The 15,666-nt window shown below is 40.3% G+C and overlaps 1 protein-coding gene across 1 annotated transcript in view; it reads left to right on the forward strand.

Annotated features, from left to right (window-relative positions):
- POLQ (DNA polymerase theta) overlaps window positions 1-15,666 on the forward strand; it is a 56,252-nt gene that overhangs the window by 25,311 nt on the left and 15,275 nt on the right. The window contains exons 14-23 of the mRNA XM_032098437.1: window positions 218-342; window positions 1,819-2,062; window positions 2,882-5,925; window positions 6,890-7,033; window positions 7,625-7,821; window positions 9,268-9,508; window positions 10,583-10,776; window positions 12,486-12,623; window positions 13,921-14,095; window positions 14,577-14,712. Of these exons, the coding sequence (XP_031954328.1) occupies window positions 218-342; window positions 1,819-2,062; window positions 2,882-5,925; window positions 6,890-7,033; window positions 7,625-7,821; window positions 9,268-9,508; window positions 10,583-10,776; window positions 12,486-12,623; window positions 13,921-14,095; window positions 14,577-14,712 (4,638 nt within the window). The remainder of the gene's footprint in view (window positions 1-217; window positions 343-1,818; window positions 2,063-2,881; window positions 5,926-6,889; window positions 7,034-7,624; window positions 7,822-9,267; window positions 9,509-10,582; window positions 10,777-12,485; window positions 12,624-13,920; window positions 14,096-14,576; window positions 14,713-15,666) is intronic.

Consider the following 15,666-nt stretch of genomic DNA (forward strand, 5'->3'; position numbering starts at 1 on the left):
TCATAGGTCAGAGACCTGGACCTGGTCTGCTCTGGTCTGAGAACACTGGTGGCACAAGATGTTTGTGCTGATGTTTTTGGAAGCCGTCGTGTCTGGTTTTTTTGTGTGCTATACTGTAGTACCATTCTGTCCTGTGCATCATGGTACATTTTGCCATGTACAGTAATGTGCCCCAGATGACAATTTTATTCAATTTATTCATGTACTTCTTCAACAGGTTTTTCACCAGCCTTGCCCTTCTGGATTTAATCAGTGAGGTTCCTTTACAAGATATGACCAAGAAATACGGCTGTAGTCGTGGTCAGCTTCAATCCTTGCAGCAATCTGCTGCCACTTATGCAGGTGAGTTGTCTGGGCAAAATACCCCAGGTATCTTAGGCTAGTCTGGTTTTTTTCCTTCCAGATTTGGGGCTAAGGTGTGGTCCTAACAGCAAACAGCCTTGTAAAACCACTTACACATTTATAGCTTAACCTGTGGTTGGCCCTGCTGTGGCTTCTGTGCACAGAGTGTGCAGTGGGAAGGGAGCTAGCTGAGAGGAATCAAGCAGTGCTGCAGCATGGGAAGTCTGTGGAAATCAGCTGTGTACTGTGCAGGAATGTAGTTTGTTCAATACTAAGTATGGAAATTAGTGCAAGTCCATTGTAAAGCTTTGGTCTATCAGGAAAGAGTACCTTTCAGCATTGAATAAGTTTGGAGCCTCTAAGATGGGACATGGCTTTCTTCTGAATGCAAAATTAATTGGCCAGAAAGTATAAGGTTACAGTTTTCAAAACAGAGTGAGTGGCTTCTGGGTCATTTATCACCAGATCACAGGAGGTCAGACAGCTGCTACCTTTAACTTCCTTAAGAAGGCTGTGTGGGAGTTGAAGTAACAGCCCACCATGTGACCAAGATATTTTCTTTCTGTTGCCTAAATCCTTCATTACTCCATAAGTGAGTTTTCAGTTTTTAAGACAGTTTTAGCTCAACTTGCGAAACCCTCTGTGTGGGTTGCAGCATGAGTCAAAGCCCCAAAATGAAAAGGTCACGCCAACTGATGCAGAGTAGTTTAATTTAATTCTGGTAGTATAAATAACTCTTTTTTTTTTTTAACTTTTTAGTATAAATAACTTTGTAGCAGTTTCATAATTCTGTATTTCCAGTGTTAATAATTTTCACAGTAGTAATCTGGGAAGTAAAATGAACTATTGATATGACATATAGTTAAGAGATATGATAGAAGTTTTATTCTAAAATCACTGTAAAAATAGTGAGGGATGCCATGTCTTTCAGTGGTTTTCATAATCTGTGAGTAAGAAACTGTCTTTTCTCTGCTCTTCTCCTTCTCCCGTGCTCTGGGGAGTGCAGTTGTAACCTTTATCGTAGGATCTGCTATCCCCTATGACGCTCTCAGTAGCTGAAATTCTGCAGCCAAGGTCTGTTTTTATGGATGTCAGTGCTGGCTTTCCTCAAAGATCTGTGCCTTCCCTTAGTGACTCTCATCACCACTTTTTCTTTTGCCTTTTTTTCAGTATGATTATTTCATAAGACTCCTGTTCCGGGATATGCATGTGCTTCATACTTTCAGTATTAGCATCTTTTGAAAAAACAGTATCATTCAGAATTTCTACCTCACTGATTAACTAGTTAATTGCAGATTGTGTTCTGCAAGACTGGCTCCTACTCATAGTTGTAATAAACTTGAGTTAGTTCCTGTAAGTAATGGGAAGGTGAGAAATGTAAAGTGAGTGCTGATTCAGATTGGGGGGTGGGGAGTGAATCCAGCTTTGTAGAACTGGAGCTGGAGTTCCGACTTTAATGTAACTTTTGTGTTTCAGGAATGATAACAGTTTTCTGTAATCGACTGGGCTGGCACAACATGGAGCTGTTGCTCTCTCAGTTCCAGAGCCGCCTCACTTTTGGGGTTCACAGGGAGCTCTGTGACCTGGTCCGAGTGTCTCCGCTGAATGCGCAGCGTGCCAGGACACTTTACAGCGCTGGCTTTGTCACCGTGGCTGACCTTGCTAAAGCCAGTCCTGATGACGTGGCAGCTGCTCTGAAGAGCTCAGTACCGTTTAAAAGGTGAGAAATCAGTATGTCCAGAAGTCAAGTAAAGGAGTTTGTAAGGTGAAGGGTTACAGGATGAAACCTGTAATAAAATATGGCAACCTTTTGGTCCTTTTGGGACTTTTTGTCAAATGTTAGTTAGAAAGAACTTGCAGGTTTCTCTGACAGATCACGGTCATTCCATGATTATTTTGAAATGAATAGAAGCATTTTTATTTGCAGAATAAGTTTTTGAGACCTAATTTTTCTCCTTATTCCTCTTTTCAATGCACTATTTAGTTCTGGGTAAATTGTCAGTGCTTTCTGGGGAGTTTTTGCTTCCTCTAAAAGGCAGCTCCACCATATGTTCGAAGTAGTTGATGATTTATTACTGATTATCTTTTGAGATTCTCTTGTGATTTATATGTTAGTGCAATAACAAGTTTCCTTGATCAAGTACCTCTTGGACTGTGCCATGATACTTGTCTGGTTCATGCTCTTGAAGTTTCCTTTCTTTGGAAAACAGTGCATGAAGGATGACTCTATGAAGCCTGCATCTTGCCTTAGTAGGGCACTGGGACTTGTCTGGGGTATGTTTGAACACAGAAATCTGGCAATGCTTTTGGGGTATGCAGCCAGTAATATCTTTCATCGACATCTCTTCAGATTTAGGAAACTGAAATAGTTGCTTCCAATTAAGTTATTTCCACATCAAGTGCATTATATTTTAGGTACAGTGCTTCTGTAAAGCAAGCTGTGAAGACAGTTGAAATGGGAGCAGAGCAGAATAGTGCCAGCTCCTTGTTTGTTATGTTCTGCATGAATGTTCACCTCTGTCTGTTGCCTTTCCCACAGCATTCGTAGGGCTGTGGATGAGGATGAAGAGTCAGCAGAGGAGCGTCGGGCCGTGCGCAGCATCTGGATGGCTGGAATGAAGGGCTTAACTGAAGGAGAAGCAGCTTCTGTCATTGTGGAGGAAGCCAGGAGACTTCTGCAGCAGGATTTGGCACTGATGGGAGTGCAGTGGAACCCAGAGTCTTTTCTCGAGACTGATACATCCTCTGTGATCAGCAGTGAGTCAGAACTGGAAGACAGACTGCACAGATCAGATGGAGAGGAGTCTGCTGAGTCTTCAAGGGTATTAAACAAAAAAGGGTGCAGAGTTCAACACTGTAATGGCCTTGGTTCTCGGATTGGAGACTTATCAAATATTAAAAAGGGATATAAAAGGCGACTGAGCAGTAGCACAGAAAGCTCTGTATTTGAGAGTGAAGTCCCAGGCAGGAAACAGGCTCGAGCAGAGGAAGGCAAGGGTGATCTTGTATACAGGGCTAGAAAACGGCCAAATGTCTGCAGAGGCAATGAAAACACAGAAGAAATTTCTCTGGTCAAAACCAAGATGGATTCCAGGACAGCAATCCCAGAGCACCTTACTGAACAAGGAAAAACACCAACATTGAGAACAGAGTCCTCAGCCTCTAGATTGATTAACAGCACAGATACACATTTAAACCAGACTAGGAACAAAAATACCGCTTCAAAACTGCAGGGGTCACTTGTTGAAGATTCAAATAAGCTTAGCACAGACATACAAAAGCTGCCTGTTTTCCACACTAGCATCTCTACAGATAATTTTGTTTCAAACCAAAATAATAAGGAATTTATGGAAACAGATTCTGTAACTCATAAAGCCTCAAATTCTGTACAGATGGGGGAAGTTAAGATTGGGAGGAAAGATAAAATGGAAGGATTATTTACAGCGCCTACCACCACAAATGAAGGCATGCCTAAGGGGAGAGCAGGTTTTCAGGCACCTGCTATGCTATCTGTGGAGACACACAGTATTGTAGGAAGTAGAGGAACACCTGGTAGTGCTAGGACACAGAGAACTGACAATACTGATGGTGAGCAGAACAAAATGAATAAAACTCAAACAGATGTGAGCTGTGCTGAGGTGAGGATTGATAGGCATTTTTGCCCTGGTGAGGATAAAACCTGCAATATTCAGATTCAGAATGGTGGCAAAAATGGGAGTGAAAAGCCCAATGGAATATTGTTACAAGCTGGAACACTGGAGAAAGGCAGCAGTCATCCTAAGGACTTTCTGAAAGGGTCTTTAGTAAAATCCAGAGGTGTTTGCAATGCACATGATGTTCAGAATGATCCAGCTTCTCATCTGTTTTCTGACTCTAGAGACTTTGAAGACAGCTTCCAGTTGGATACTCAAACTGAGATGATAATAAAACAGGAGGGAGCAGCTGGAATCACAGGACAGCAGGGAATACAAGGTTCAGAGCTGGCAGCAATACCACAGCAGGGAATACCAAAAAACCTAAGCAGTTCATGGACTGAGAATGATACTGATAAAAGGCTGGCTGCAACAGTTAGGAAACTGAGCTTCTCAAGTCTTATCACCACCAATAAAATTACAAAAAACACAACTCAGCACTGTAGTAATAAAGTTTTGGAGTCTGAAGGCCTTAATTTACAGCCTGTCGTGAAGAAAATAGAACCTGCACCTTGCCTTAAAGAAAGCGATTTCTCAGTCACTGACTCGCAGCTGCACAGTTTTCTACAAGATTACCAGACCCAAAATTCAGTGAAAGGGGAGAGTGTGTCTAAAGACCCGAATGAAGCAACCTCCCATTTAGGTAGGGAACACATTGTACAAGCAGAATGCCAGCCTGTCCCTGAAACAAGCCTAAATATGAGTGATAGCTTGCTGTTTGATGATAGCTTCAGTAATGTCAGTGACCTTTCAGCTGTTCACATCATGGAAGCTGACGGAAAGGACCCTGTGGCTTTGCTTCCTCCAGATGGTGTTTTGCAGAGTCTAAGGCCTGTTGAGAATAAATCTGATGTCAATGACAATCAGATGGAACATGAGAATCCTGTACAGTGTAACAGTGTGTCTCAAGCATCCTCGGATGTAATAGCAGAAGTTTTAGGCCGTGGAAACTCCCCGTCTTTTCTGAAAGACATTCCTTCTTCATTTCAAGGTCAGTCAGGATTAAGAAACCCAGTGATTTGTAACAATGACCCCAAACCAAAGGATTTAGTAGGAGATCAAGGTGAAAAGCTCCAGAGAAGCCACCAAGCTTTAGAGAAGAAACGCCATCCAGTAGTGTGGACTGACTGCTCGTTTGAACTAAGCCCAGGATTGCAGGTTGTATTAGACAAATGGCCGAGCCTCTCAGGCATCGAACCAGTTTCAGCAAGTTCCAGTTTGAAAGGAGAGTTAGTTGCTCCTATTGTTAGTCAAGAGCCAGTTCCAGTTTTTGAATCTGACTGTTGTGAGCCAGAGCCTTTGCCCACTTGCCAGGATTTAAAAAGCTCTTTCAAGGTTAAAGAAAACAAAACTGAAAACTCAGATCTTCGGAAAACAGAGGGCATAACACTTCAGCTCAAGGGAAGCAACAGAACATCCTGCCCTGCACCAGATAGTAACAATGGATTTATTCCTCCAACACCTCCCAAAGAGCTTTTTCCAAAAAGTTCTGTTTCTCTCCCTGTGAAATCTGCAAGAAAAGGACAAGTCACCTGCAAGAATGAAGGGCAGATGGTTCAGGCACAGTGGAATAGTGAGGGCAATGCAAAGCAGCAGGTAAAAACATTCCAGGTCCATCTTGGGTGTCTAGACCCAATTGACACTGATGAGATAAAAGATGATTCCACTATAGACCAAGGCTTTTCACTGCAGCTCTCTCAGGATGTTTTTCCATTTGTTCCCTTAAGTGCTGAGAGTTTCACTATTGTTGATGTAGCAAGCAACAAAGCACTTTTCCAGACTTTTATTGCAGAATGGAAGGAGAAAAGCAGATTCTCCATCTCAGTGGCATGTGAAAGAACAAAGTGCCTTTTGTCTCCCAAATCAACGATTGGTGGCAAATTCAAAAAAGGTCAGTTCCCTGTTCCAGTGCATTATTCTGTGAACAGCATGTGGCATCTTCAGCTTAAAGCAGGCCTGGAGAAGGAAAGGATATGCAAAAAAGGAGAAAAATCACTGGTATTACAGAATCATGGAATGTTTGGGGTTGGAAGGGTCCTCTGGGGATTATCTAGTCCAAACCCCTGTTAAAGCTGGTTCACGTAGAGCAGGGTGCACAGGATTGCATGCAGGCAGATTTTGAATATCTCTAGGGAAGGAAATTCCACAACCTCTCTAGGCAATCTGTTCCAGTGTTTTGTCACCCTCAAAGTAAATAAAGTCTTCCTCCTGTTCAGATTAAACCACCCATAAAGCATCCCTTCCAAATTCTGGCCTTTTCTAGCAACCTCTTCAAGAGTTGATATAGAAATGTATTCCTTCCTTTCACTCTAAAAAGCATTTCACATTTATCTGTCAAAAATCTATTTTGATAGTTAAGAAATGCTATTATTGTTGTTATGGCAATGTGACAGCAAAGAATCTAACTGCTTAATCTTGTCATTTTAAAGGAAGGGCATGTTTATAAAGCAGCAGCAAACTGCAGCATATGAATACTTATGTGGGGGGAAAAAAGAAGCAATATTGCAACAACCCAGAGATTGATCTGAATTTCACACATGCTTATATTGAACCAAGTTTACATTTTGAAAATATTTGAAAATATTTAACCTTGGTTCAGAGGCAGTCACAGAAGAATATTTAGATGCTCTCACATACCAACAAGCTGCTAACACTTCATTACTATCACCAAAGACCTGTCAAGGAAATGCTTGACACCTGCTCTCCATCGTCTACTAACACTCTCTCCTTCGCTTTACTGAGACTTGATAATGCTCAATTTTAGGTTCAACTGTGTGTATTTGCATTTTCAGGACCCAACTCTTCTCTATTTATGGATGCCATTTTATAATAGTAACTTAAAATTATTTCTTTAGTGAGTTCTCCTCAGTGGATGCAAGTTAAAGATGACGGGTTTCCTGTCCAAGGATGTGAAGACATCTTGGTAGTTGGACTGGCAGTGTGTTGGGGTGGAAAAGATGCCTATTATATCTCTTTGCAGCAGATACAAGACCAGACTGGTAAGTGAGCAGACAGGCTGTGCTGGGTTACTTGACACTGCATCTCAAAAAAGTACCTTCAGCAGATAAGGTTCTTGAAGTGCTCTGAGTGTCCTGACCCCAGCTCAGTGGTGGAATAATTTAGCAGTCTTAGGTGTTAAAGACCCTTGAACAGGTTGCTGTGGATACATCCATACTACTGTGTAATATGGGCAGGTAACTGGCTCAGGCACTGGCCTGTGAGCATAAAATGTTAGCTTACTCCCATGTTCTCTTTACCTAACTTGCTTTTCTCTTTCAGTCTCTTCCAGTTTTTCCTTTCCAGAACAAATCTAACACTCAAATGCTGAACATAGCCCAATCTGTGCTAAGTGACCTTGTGACTAGGGTTTGATTCCTGGCTATCCTTTGTTAGTACAGACACAGCATATTGCTTTTGGGAGGCTTGTCTGGTTTGCTAAAATATATAATAGTGCTATAGATATATTGTTATTTCTTCATAGTTTACTTGTAGTTTTTGTGCTTTAGGTGATTGTATTCAAGATTTTTCTCTTGCCTTTTTTACCATGTAATGGGTTAAAAGATGATTTTTGCTTATATTTCCTACCTTAGAAATCAGTCTGAGTTTGGCACCACCACCTTTGGACCAAAGCCTCTCTGTGGCAGAGAGACTGAACCATGTGCAGCTGTACCTGCAGAAGAAGCCCAGGAAGAAGCGCTCACTTATCATGTATGACTTCATTCAGCACTACAAAACTCTGCTGATGGCTTGTGGCATCTCCCTGGAAGGAAATTTTGAGGACCCAAAGGTTTGCAGGATTAAGAAATTTTGCTTGGGTAAAACTGCTAGTTTAAACACAACAGCGGAAAGACAGGAGTACCTTCTGGTACTTCTGTTATTTAGGTCTGAATATGTACATCTGTCAGGAGGTTTAGTGAAATTCTCTTTCAGTGGGCAATCTAGAACAGTATTTAGAGGACATTTGCTTTGCTATGTGTATTCATGGTGCCTGCAAGAGAAACAAACAGTTTCAGAGGTTAACACATTATTATTATTTCATACCTTACTTGGCAGGGGAAATGAAGATAAATCTCTCCTCAGTACTGGTGGACAGGACTTAACTCCTGTTTTGTTGCAATAAGAAGCCTGGGACTGAAATGTTACAAGTGCTCCTGGTCAGGTTATTGCTTCTGAGAGCAGAAGACTTTGTAAGCAAAATATTTACCCACTGTACATATGGACCTCTTTGCTACCACTGTTTTCTCAAAAAACCCACCATGTTTACTTGTAATTTCAAAAGGTTTGGGTACTAGTTGTAACTCGAATGAAACACTAGCTTGAGGTAAAAAGCACCTTCTTGCCCATGTTAGGAAAAGTTCTAGATGCACTGAAAATTCCTTTGATTTTTAAAGCTTGCTTTGCATATGAGCTGAGCAGCATTGTGGCAATATTCAACTCTGCAGGAACTTAGGTAAGGTGTTCAACACAAGTACAAACATAGGTTTTTTTTCATTCCAAGATGTAGTTTTAGGATAAAATTAAAGAGCAGTAAAAGCATCTTTCCCCTCACACTTCCTTGTAATAGTCATGTTTGTTCATTTTAATGATACAATGAATATATACATACCCCTTCCCCAGCCCCATATGTATACACCTGTGGTTTTTTACTTCTGCTTACATGGCAGAGACAGTGTAGATATCTGTGTTTCATCCTGTTTTGACACAAGAAATTGAAATATAGCTATAAATGAACATGCTTTGAAGATAGGGGTTTAAGCTTCACCAGGAGTAAAGTACAGAATTCCTGGCATAAGTCCAGTTCTGCAAAAGATAGGAGAGCTTAGCTTGGCTAATATTCTAGATCAATAGCAAGTTTTGATCTTTATGAAGTAATTTTTCAGACTAAGCATATTTTGATCCTGATTTTCATATTTATTCCCTTTAAGTTTTAATAAGTGAAAAGACACTTCAAGATGTGTTTATTTGACACAGGATAAAATTTTCAAATGTACAGAAATAACTTTCCTTTTAGAGAGAGATAATTCTTCATTCTCAAGAATTAAGCTTTTCAGTGACTTAGGCCCTCTTGAAGGTTTTTACCGAAATGATGTAACAAATTATTGCAATTTGCCTGCCAAATCAAGAAAAATAATATGTGCTATAACCTTGAATTAACCACCCTTGGTTAAATATTTGCATTGTATTATGACTAAAATGTAAAAAAAAAAGTCTCACAGAGCTCTCCCTTTTGAAGGTTGCATGTTGGCTGCTGGATTCTGGCTCCAAGGAACGCACCCTTCACAACATGGTGACCAACTTTCTCCCCAGTGAGCTGCCCCTCCTGGAAGGAGTGGGCACTGGCCAAGGGGTGCAGAGCCTGGGGCTGAGTGCTAGTGGAGATCATTCTGGGAGGTACAGAGCAGCCACAGAGTCTGTGCTTATCTTCAATGTCATGGACCAACTCCATAAGGAATTACAGAAGGAAAATCTGACAGGTAAAGAGACCTCCTTTACTTGGGGGCAAAGATGGAGGGTAAATATAGCTGTGCTACCACAGGCTGAATGATCAGTGCAGAAGAGAGGAGGTTTAGAAGTCCTTAATATATTCTGTGTCAAAATGTTCATTTGTTAAAAGAAAAGAGAGAAATTTCCTTGGAATTATATCTATTCTGAAAAAAAAAATTAGACTATAATTCTTATATCCCAAATATCCACCAGTTCCAGTGGTTAAGGCTGTAGCAGAGTCTATTCTAAGTCTCCAAATCAAGCATATTTCTACCTCCCAGGTGAGTACCCTGGCCATTCTGAGGGGCTTGTGGGTCTGTCTATGGGTTCTCATTAATATTTTCAAAAGTTTTTTGATTTCCTTGTCAGAAGTAATTCCTAAAATCCTCAAATATTTTCTGAAGGAGATTTCTTGCTCTTTGGCCTGCCCATATAGCATGATTTGTCAGGTATGCATTGTGTCCACGAAACTCTAGTGATTCCATAGTGAATGATCCTGTATGTTTGCACTAATAATTGCTGAGTGCTTGTGCTGTTTTAAAACAAGCCATCAAAAAAAACCCCAAAAAGCATATATCTATTGGTGGTCATTATGATGGTTTCCCCTAAAGTGTATCCAGAGCTGAGGATTATGGTTCAATCCCACTGAAGTATTTGATTGCAAGTTTACCACATCATTTATGATTGTTACAGTTGAACCTTAGAACATTTTTAAAAGATGTGGGTGGTGGAATTAAAGTGTATCAAGATAGAAAGCCATACATTAAACAGTTTATAAAATGTTGATAAACAGAGAGATATGTATTTCTTAGAAAAAAAATTGACAGAAGCTGCTTTCTTAAATACTTTTGTGATAGGAAGTTCTGGAACACTTCTTACTATGAAATATTTCTTATTCCAGAAACAAAAGTATTGAAATGAAATCTATAGTAAAAGATTTCGGTGTGTCAGAACATTTCAGTGTTTTCAGAACTCAGGATTCTCCATTTTTTCTCCTAATAAATCTGTTTATCTGCAGTTGATCTGTTTTATAAAAGATTTTCTTGAGTTTGTACTTTTTACAGATGTATTTTCTAAAGTGGAGATGCCCACCCATTATTGCTTGGCTCTGCTGGAGCTGAATGGCATTGGTTTCAGCACAACAGCCTATGAGACCCAGAAACAGGTCATGCAGGCTAAACTGAGCCAGATTGAGACCAAAGCATATCAGCTGGCAGGTCACAGCTTCTCCTTGACGAGCCCTGATGACATTGCAGAGGTACTTGAGGGTTGGGGTGGGACAGGGAGAACTTCCCCAGAGGTTACCATCAAGAGGCTTTGGCTAAAATAAATTTTAAAAAGTCTACTTGGGAAGAACGCGTGAAGAAAAGACAAAATGCAAACCCAGCTCTGCTGAGACTTCATTTATCCTTACACTCATTATGAGCTTGATGCCTGCAAGGGTCTGTGCCTCTCCTACTTGTGACTGATCATTCTGGTTTCTGCCAAAATTAGCAGAGATAAAGAAGCTGGAAGTGGAAATATGTATGTTGGAAATAGAAGCCAAGTGAAAATATGCATGTGGTTTGTATAGGATCTTGGCCTCTCATGGTGCATGAGATGATCTGCCAATGTAATGGCTTTTGGAGTATTTTGGATGAGTGGTAGAGGAATGGAGAAGTTTTTTTGCAATGCCAGTGTCCTGCACACGAGATGTGATTTGGTGTCATGTAGTCTTGAGTCTAAGAAGAGTTGTACTGAAAAAGTTGCATTGTTACCCTTGTCCCTGTACAGGCATGAAAGAGAAGGAAAGACAGCTTTAAAAGTTTTGACTCAACTACTGTCTGCTTTTAAGAACCTTTTAAGAACTGATATTTTTTTAAAAAACCAAATTTCTATGTAAAATATCAATGCTTTAATTCCTGAAGAATTTCACTTACATTTTTTAATGTACATTACATGAGATAATTGAAATAGATTATAATTGCTGTGCATGCTTTTCACCCCCTCTTTTTTTTTTTCTCCATGTACTATTTTCTTGCTGAGGGGCTGTCCTTTATATGGAAGTAGTCAAAATTTGCAAGGTATCAGTCAAAGAAGTTCCACAGAAATATTCCTTCATTGTTGCAAATGTACAAGTCTTGCTCAGTAACAGCAGCCTAAGTTAGAACTCGTGAAATAATGCTCAACTTCAGTTTCACTCTGCTTCGTGGAACAGGGGAAGTAAAGTTTTTTCTGAAATGCTGTTTCCTGAACTATAGAAGCTTATTTCTCACGTGGAAATGTATTACACGTCATGTAAAGTATCTTGTATAGGTTAGTGGAACGTTACCCTACTAGTTTTCTGTCAGTAAAACTTCTGTTCTACATAAATGTGCAAGAGAAAAGCTTTCTGTTCCCTTCTGCTAGCTGTGAAATGAAAGACAATAGCTGCTAAGTAGTGTGTAATGCTACACTGAAAGAGAAAGTGAAAAATTAAGAGCTGTATTCTGTCACCAAATGAGCATATACTTAATTTCCCAGTTTTTTCACAATTTGTTAGAAAAACTAATACTATAGCTATTCTCTAAAAGGTATTTGTGACCACCTTTCTTTGCCATTCATATTGGTCTGAAGCCTGCTCCCTGCTAACACTTCTTTTTTTTCACCAATGTTCTTCCCACTTTCAGTCATCTGAACATCACATTTTATTACAGTTGACTGTCAGTAATAACCTCACTTATTGGATGGAGTTAATTACCTTTTCTAAAAACATACCTCTGAACTCAAACTTAGAGTGTTCAGAAAATGAGATTTTAAATTGCATTTCGTAGTTAATTAAAATGAGGAGGAATGACTTTGATAGCAGGGATCTTTAATCAGCTTTTTAATTACCTGAAGCATTTGTACTATCCTTTGGTTGGAACAAGCTGTTTAAGTGCTCAGTTGCTTTTGTTTTCTCCTGGGAGTAGTGGGCAGAAACTGATTTGCAATGCTGACCTCTTTCAGGTGTTGTTCCTGGAGCTGAAGTTGCCACAAAATGGAGAAGTGAAACTCCAAGGGAACAAGAAAACCCTGGGTTACACCAGAAGAGCAACTGCTAAAGGAAACAGGGTCAGGCTAAGCAAGCAGTTCAGTACAACCAAGGTACGGTAAAGTTTGTTTCTAGTCTGAAAGTAAATTTTAATTGCCTTTTGCTCCTCCAGTTATCACTGGAAATTCAAACTGGATTCTACCTTCTCTGTTAGCAGAGTAACTCCTGCTCTACTAAAGCTTGAGTGCAGTGAGTACATGACTATAAATTGCAGGCTTCAATATGAGTAAATCAGGCAGAATCTGATTTCCCAAATCACGTGTAAGACCAAAATAGCACAATAATTTTGTAAAGCCAATAGCAGAAGAATTTTTCCACATCAGCTTGAAAGAGACTTAAATACCATGTTGAATAAATACAATATTTTCTCTTCCTGCTACTATCAAATCTGTATTTTTTGCTTCAGAGAATTTGTCTTCAGAATGGCTAATCTGATGGTTTATCAAATTTAGTGTATCAGGAGCTTGTATAATGTGAAGGCTATTGACATCCTTGCCAGTTGATAAATATTGTGGACTTGCATTAATACCAACTGCTGCAGGCTAATGGGTGCTCTTGCCAGACAAGTGAAATTAGCAGATATATATGTTCCTGTTTTCAGGACTCATTAATCTGTATTGTTTTCTTAGTTTCCTCTTGTTCAGTGTAGTCAGTGCTCAGAAGACAAGTATTGATTTCTGGAACTCAAGCGGCAGTGAAGACGTTGAGTGCAGTGGTGGTGGCAGAGCAGGGAGCAAGAAGCAAAGGAAGGATTTCCTCCTTTTCTGATGTGGAGGGATGAAGCTGCAGCTGCCTGCTGCACGCAAAAAAATGTTATTTTGAGAAATGTTTGCATGCCACTGTCTTTTGAAATTCTTGTTAGTCCGTTTATATTTCTGGTTAAACATGAAAGGATTTGATTGCTAGTGATCAGCTTTGTCTTTCAAGGAGCATAGTCAAGGGCTTCACTTTGTGTTCCTAGTGTACAGATAGGAGAGAGCAGGGAGAAAAATATGCAAGAAGATGGAGGAGAAGCATTAACGCTGGACAAGAGGAGACAACGTAGGGGACCTGTGGCAAGTGATGCTTTATTTCATCATTTCAGGTGGTTTATTGGTTGGTGCTGATTAAGAGTGATGTCCAAAGAGAAGTGGTTGTCTTCTCATGGGTAATAATGGAGCTGTGTCAGGTGGTGCTTTGATTACCCAGGTGTAGGTGGTGTAAGTGGAGAGGATAGGGATTTAATTTTAAGGCAGTGACACTGGAAACTCACTGTGGGTGAAGGAGTCACTTTTTCCTGCAGAACTGCAAACACTTTATAAATAAAGCTTTAAAGGCCATTGATTAGTTGTGCCCTTTTCTTCCCACAAGGATGTTTTGGAGAAATTAAAGACGCTTCACCCATTGCCAGGGCTGATATTGGAATGGAGGAGGATCAACAACGCCATTACTAAAGTGGTGTTTCCACTACAGAGGGAGAAGCGATTGAATTCTGCACTGCGAATGGAAAGGATATATCCAATTTCACAGACTCACACAGCTACAGGTGAGCAAATGTGTGCAAAGGCCTCACTTCTTACTGGCTTTTTGTCTTCTCATATGTGTGTGCAGCTTTTCTAAGGGGAAAAGATAGGAAATCAAGCCTGTGCTCTACTTCAACCAAACAAAAATACTGGTGTATCTATTTGACATATATCTGCCTTAGAAAACAAGATGTATTTGAAATAGCTTTTGTGTTCACTGAGCATTATTATTAATTTCTTGCACGTTTCTTGCACACATGTAAATCTCTGACTCCAGAACAGGTGCTGGATTTGGGAGTTTCTTATTAGTGATACAAAAATGGGGAACCATCACAAGCCGATTAAACACAGATTTATTTTCCTTTTTAAAAATTTGAGCAGTGGTCGTGTCCTCTCTCACTCTCCTGCCCATTGCATTTTGGAGATGCAGAGTGTGTGCAGCTGTGCTGACTTAAAGAGACTCCTTTTGGACCCTTCCTTAGTTCTCCCTTGTCTTCCTTTCAGGTCGAGTAACCTTCATAGAGCCAAATATCCAGAATGTGCCAAGAGATTTTGAGATTGAAATGCCGACTGTGGTTGAAGAAAGCCCACCCTCCCAAGCCCATGGAAATGCTAATTCTCATGCTGCTTTGGGGGGCAGGTAGGAGGATCTTGGCAAAGCTTCTGTCTAATCTTAATGTGGTCAGGTTGTCCAGTTTCTCTTTTCTGACTTCACCTGTGGCTGCTGTCATGTCAGTGTGACTTGTTATTCAGTGTTTCTCTTACAGGGGAATAAAGACCTAAAAATCAGTGATACATGAAAGACGTAATAATGCTAACAGCCTGTGGTTTCATGTAGCTATCTGCTTTCTTTTTGACGTCCTTTATGAAACCCTTCAGTGAGATGAGCCTTATGCTCCCAGCTGTTGGGTGGAAGTAACTAAATGAGTGTGAAAAAAGCTCAACTGAAGTTAGAATCTGGTTTGACTTGCTAAGAGCTACTCTGAAAGAGGATAGGATATTGTGGCAAAAGCAGAAAAAAGTTAATTTTTTTTATGCTGTGCAGCTCGGTTTGTAAAGGGAACAGGGGTGAACATATTTTTCATTCTTCGTTAATAATTTTATTTGTGATAATGACCTGCAGAAACTACCAGGTAGCAGAGGAAGATTTCTCAATTTGGTTTCTGTTAACCACATGCCCTGTTTTCTATGGTTCTGCAGTTCTACTTGGACAGCATTCCATGCCAATGCCTAAACAGTTGCATGGCAGTCTAGTGAAATACCAAGGTGAATCTTTTAGCAACTACCTTGTGAGCTTTGAGGCTTCATACTTGGTGGTCCTTTTCTGCCCTTTCAGTTTCTCTTTCCTTTCAGGTTCTTGTCCCATTTATTTCACCTGAGTGCCTTTTCTAAGCTTTTTCTCCACAGCAAGATGTGAGAAATTTGAGAAAGTTTTTGGTTCTTCTGTCTGGCACCTCCTACCACCATGTGTTTAACACCCTTGTGCCTTGGGAAAGAAATGGAAAGAGAACTCAGGAGTGGAAGGATCTTGTCCATCTCTCCTCAGAAGAACCAGGCATAGCCATGGAGGCAGGAATATCATTCTGACTTAAAG

Source organism: Corvus moneduloides, chromosome 2 (genome assembly GCF_009650955.1).
Source record: "Corvus moneduloides isolate bCorMon1 chromosome 2, bCorMon1.pri, whole genome shotgun sequence".
NCBI lineage: Eukaryota > Metazoa > Chordata > Aves > Passeriformes > Corvidae > Corvus > Corvus moneduloides.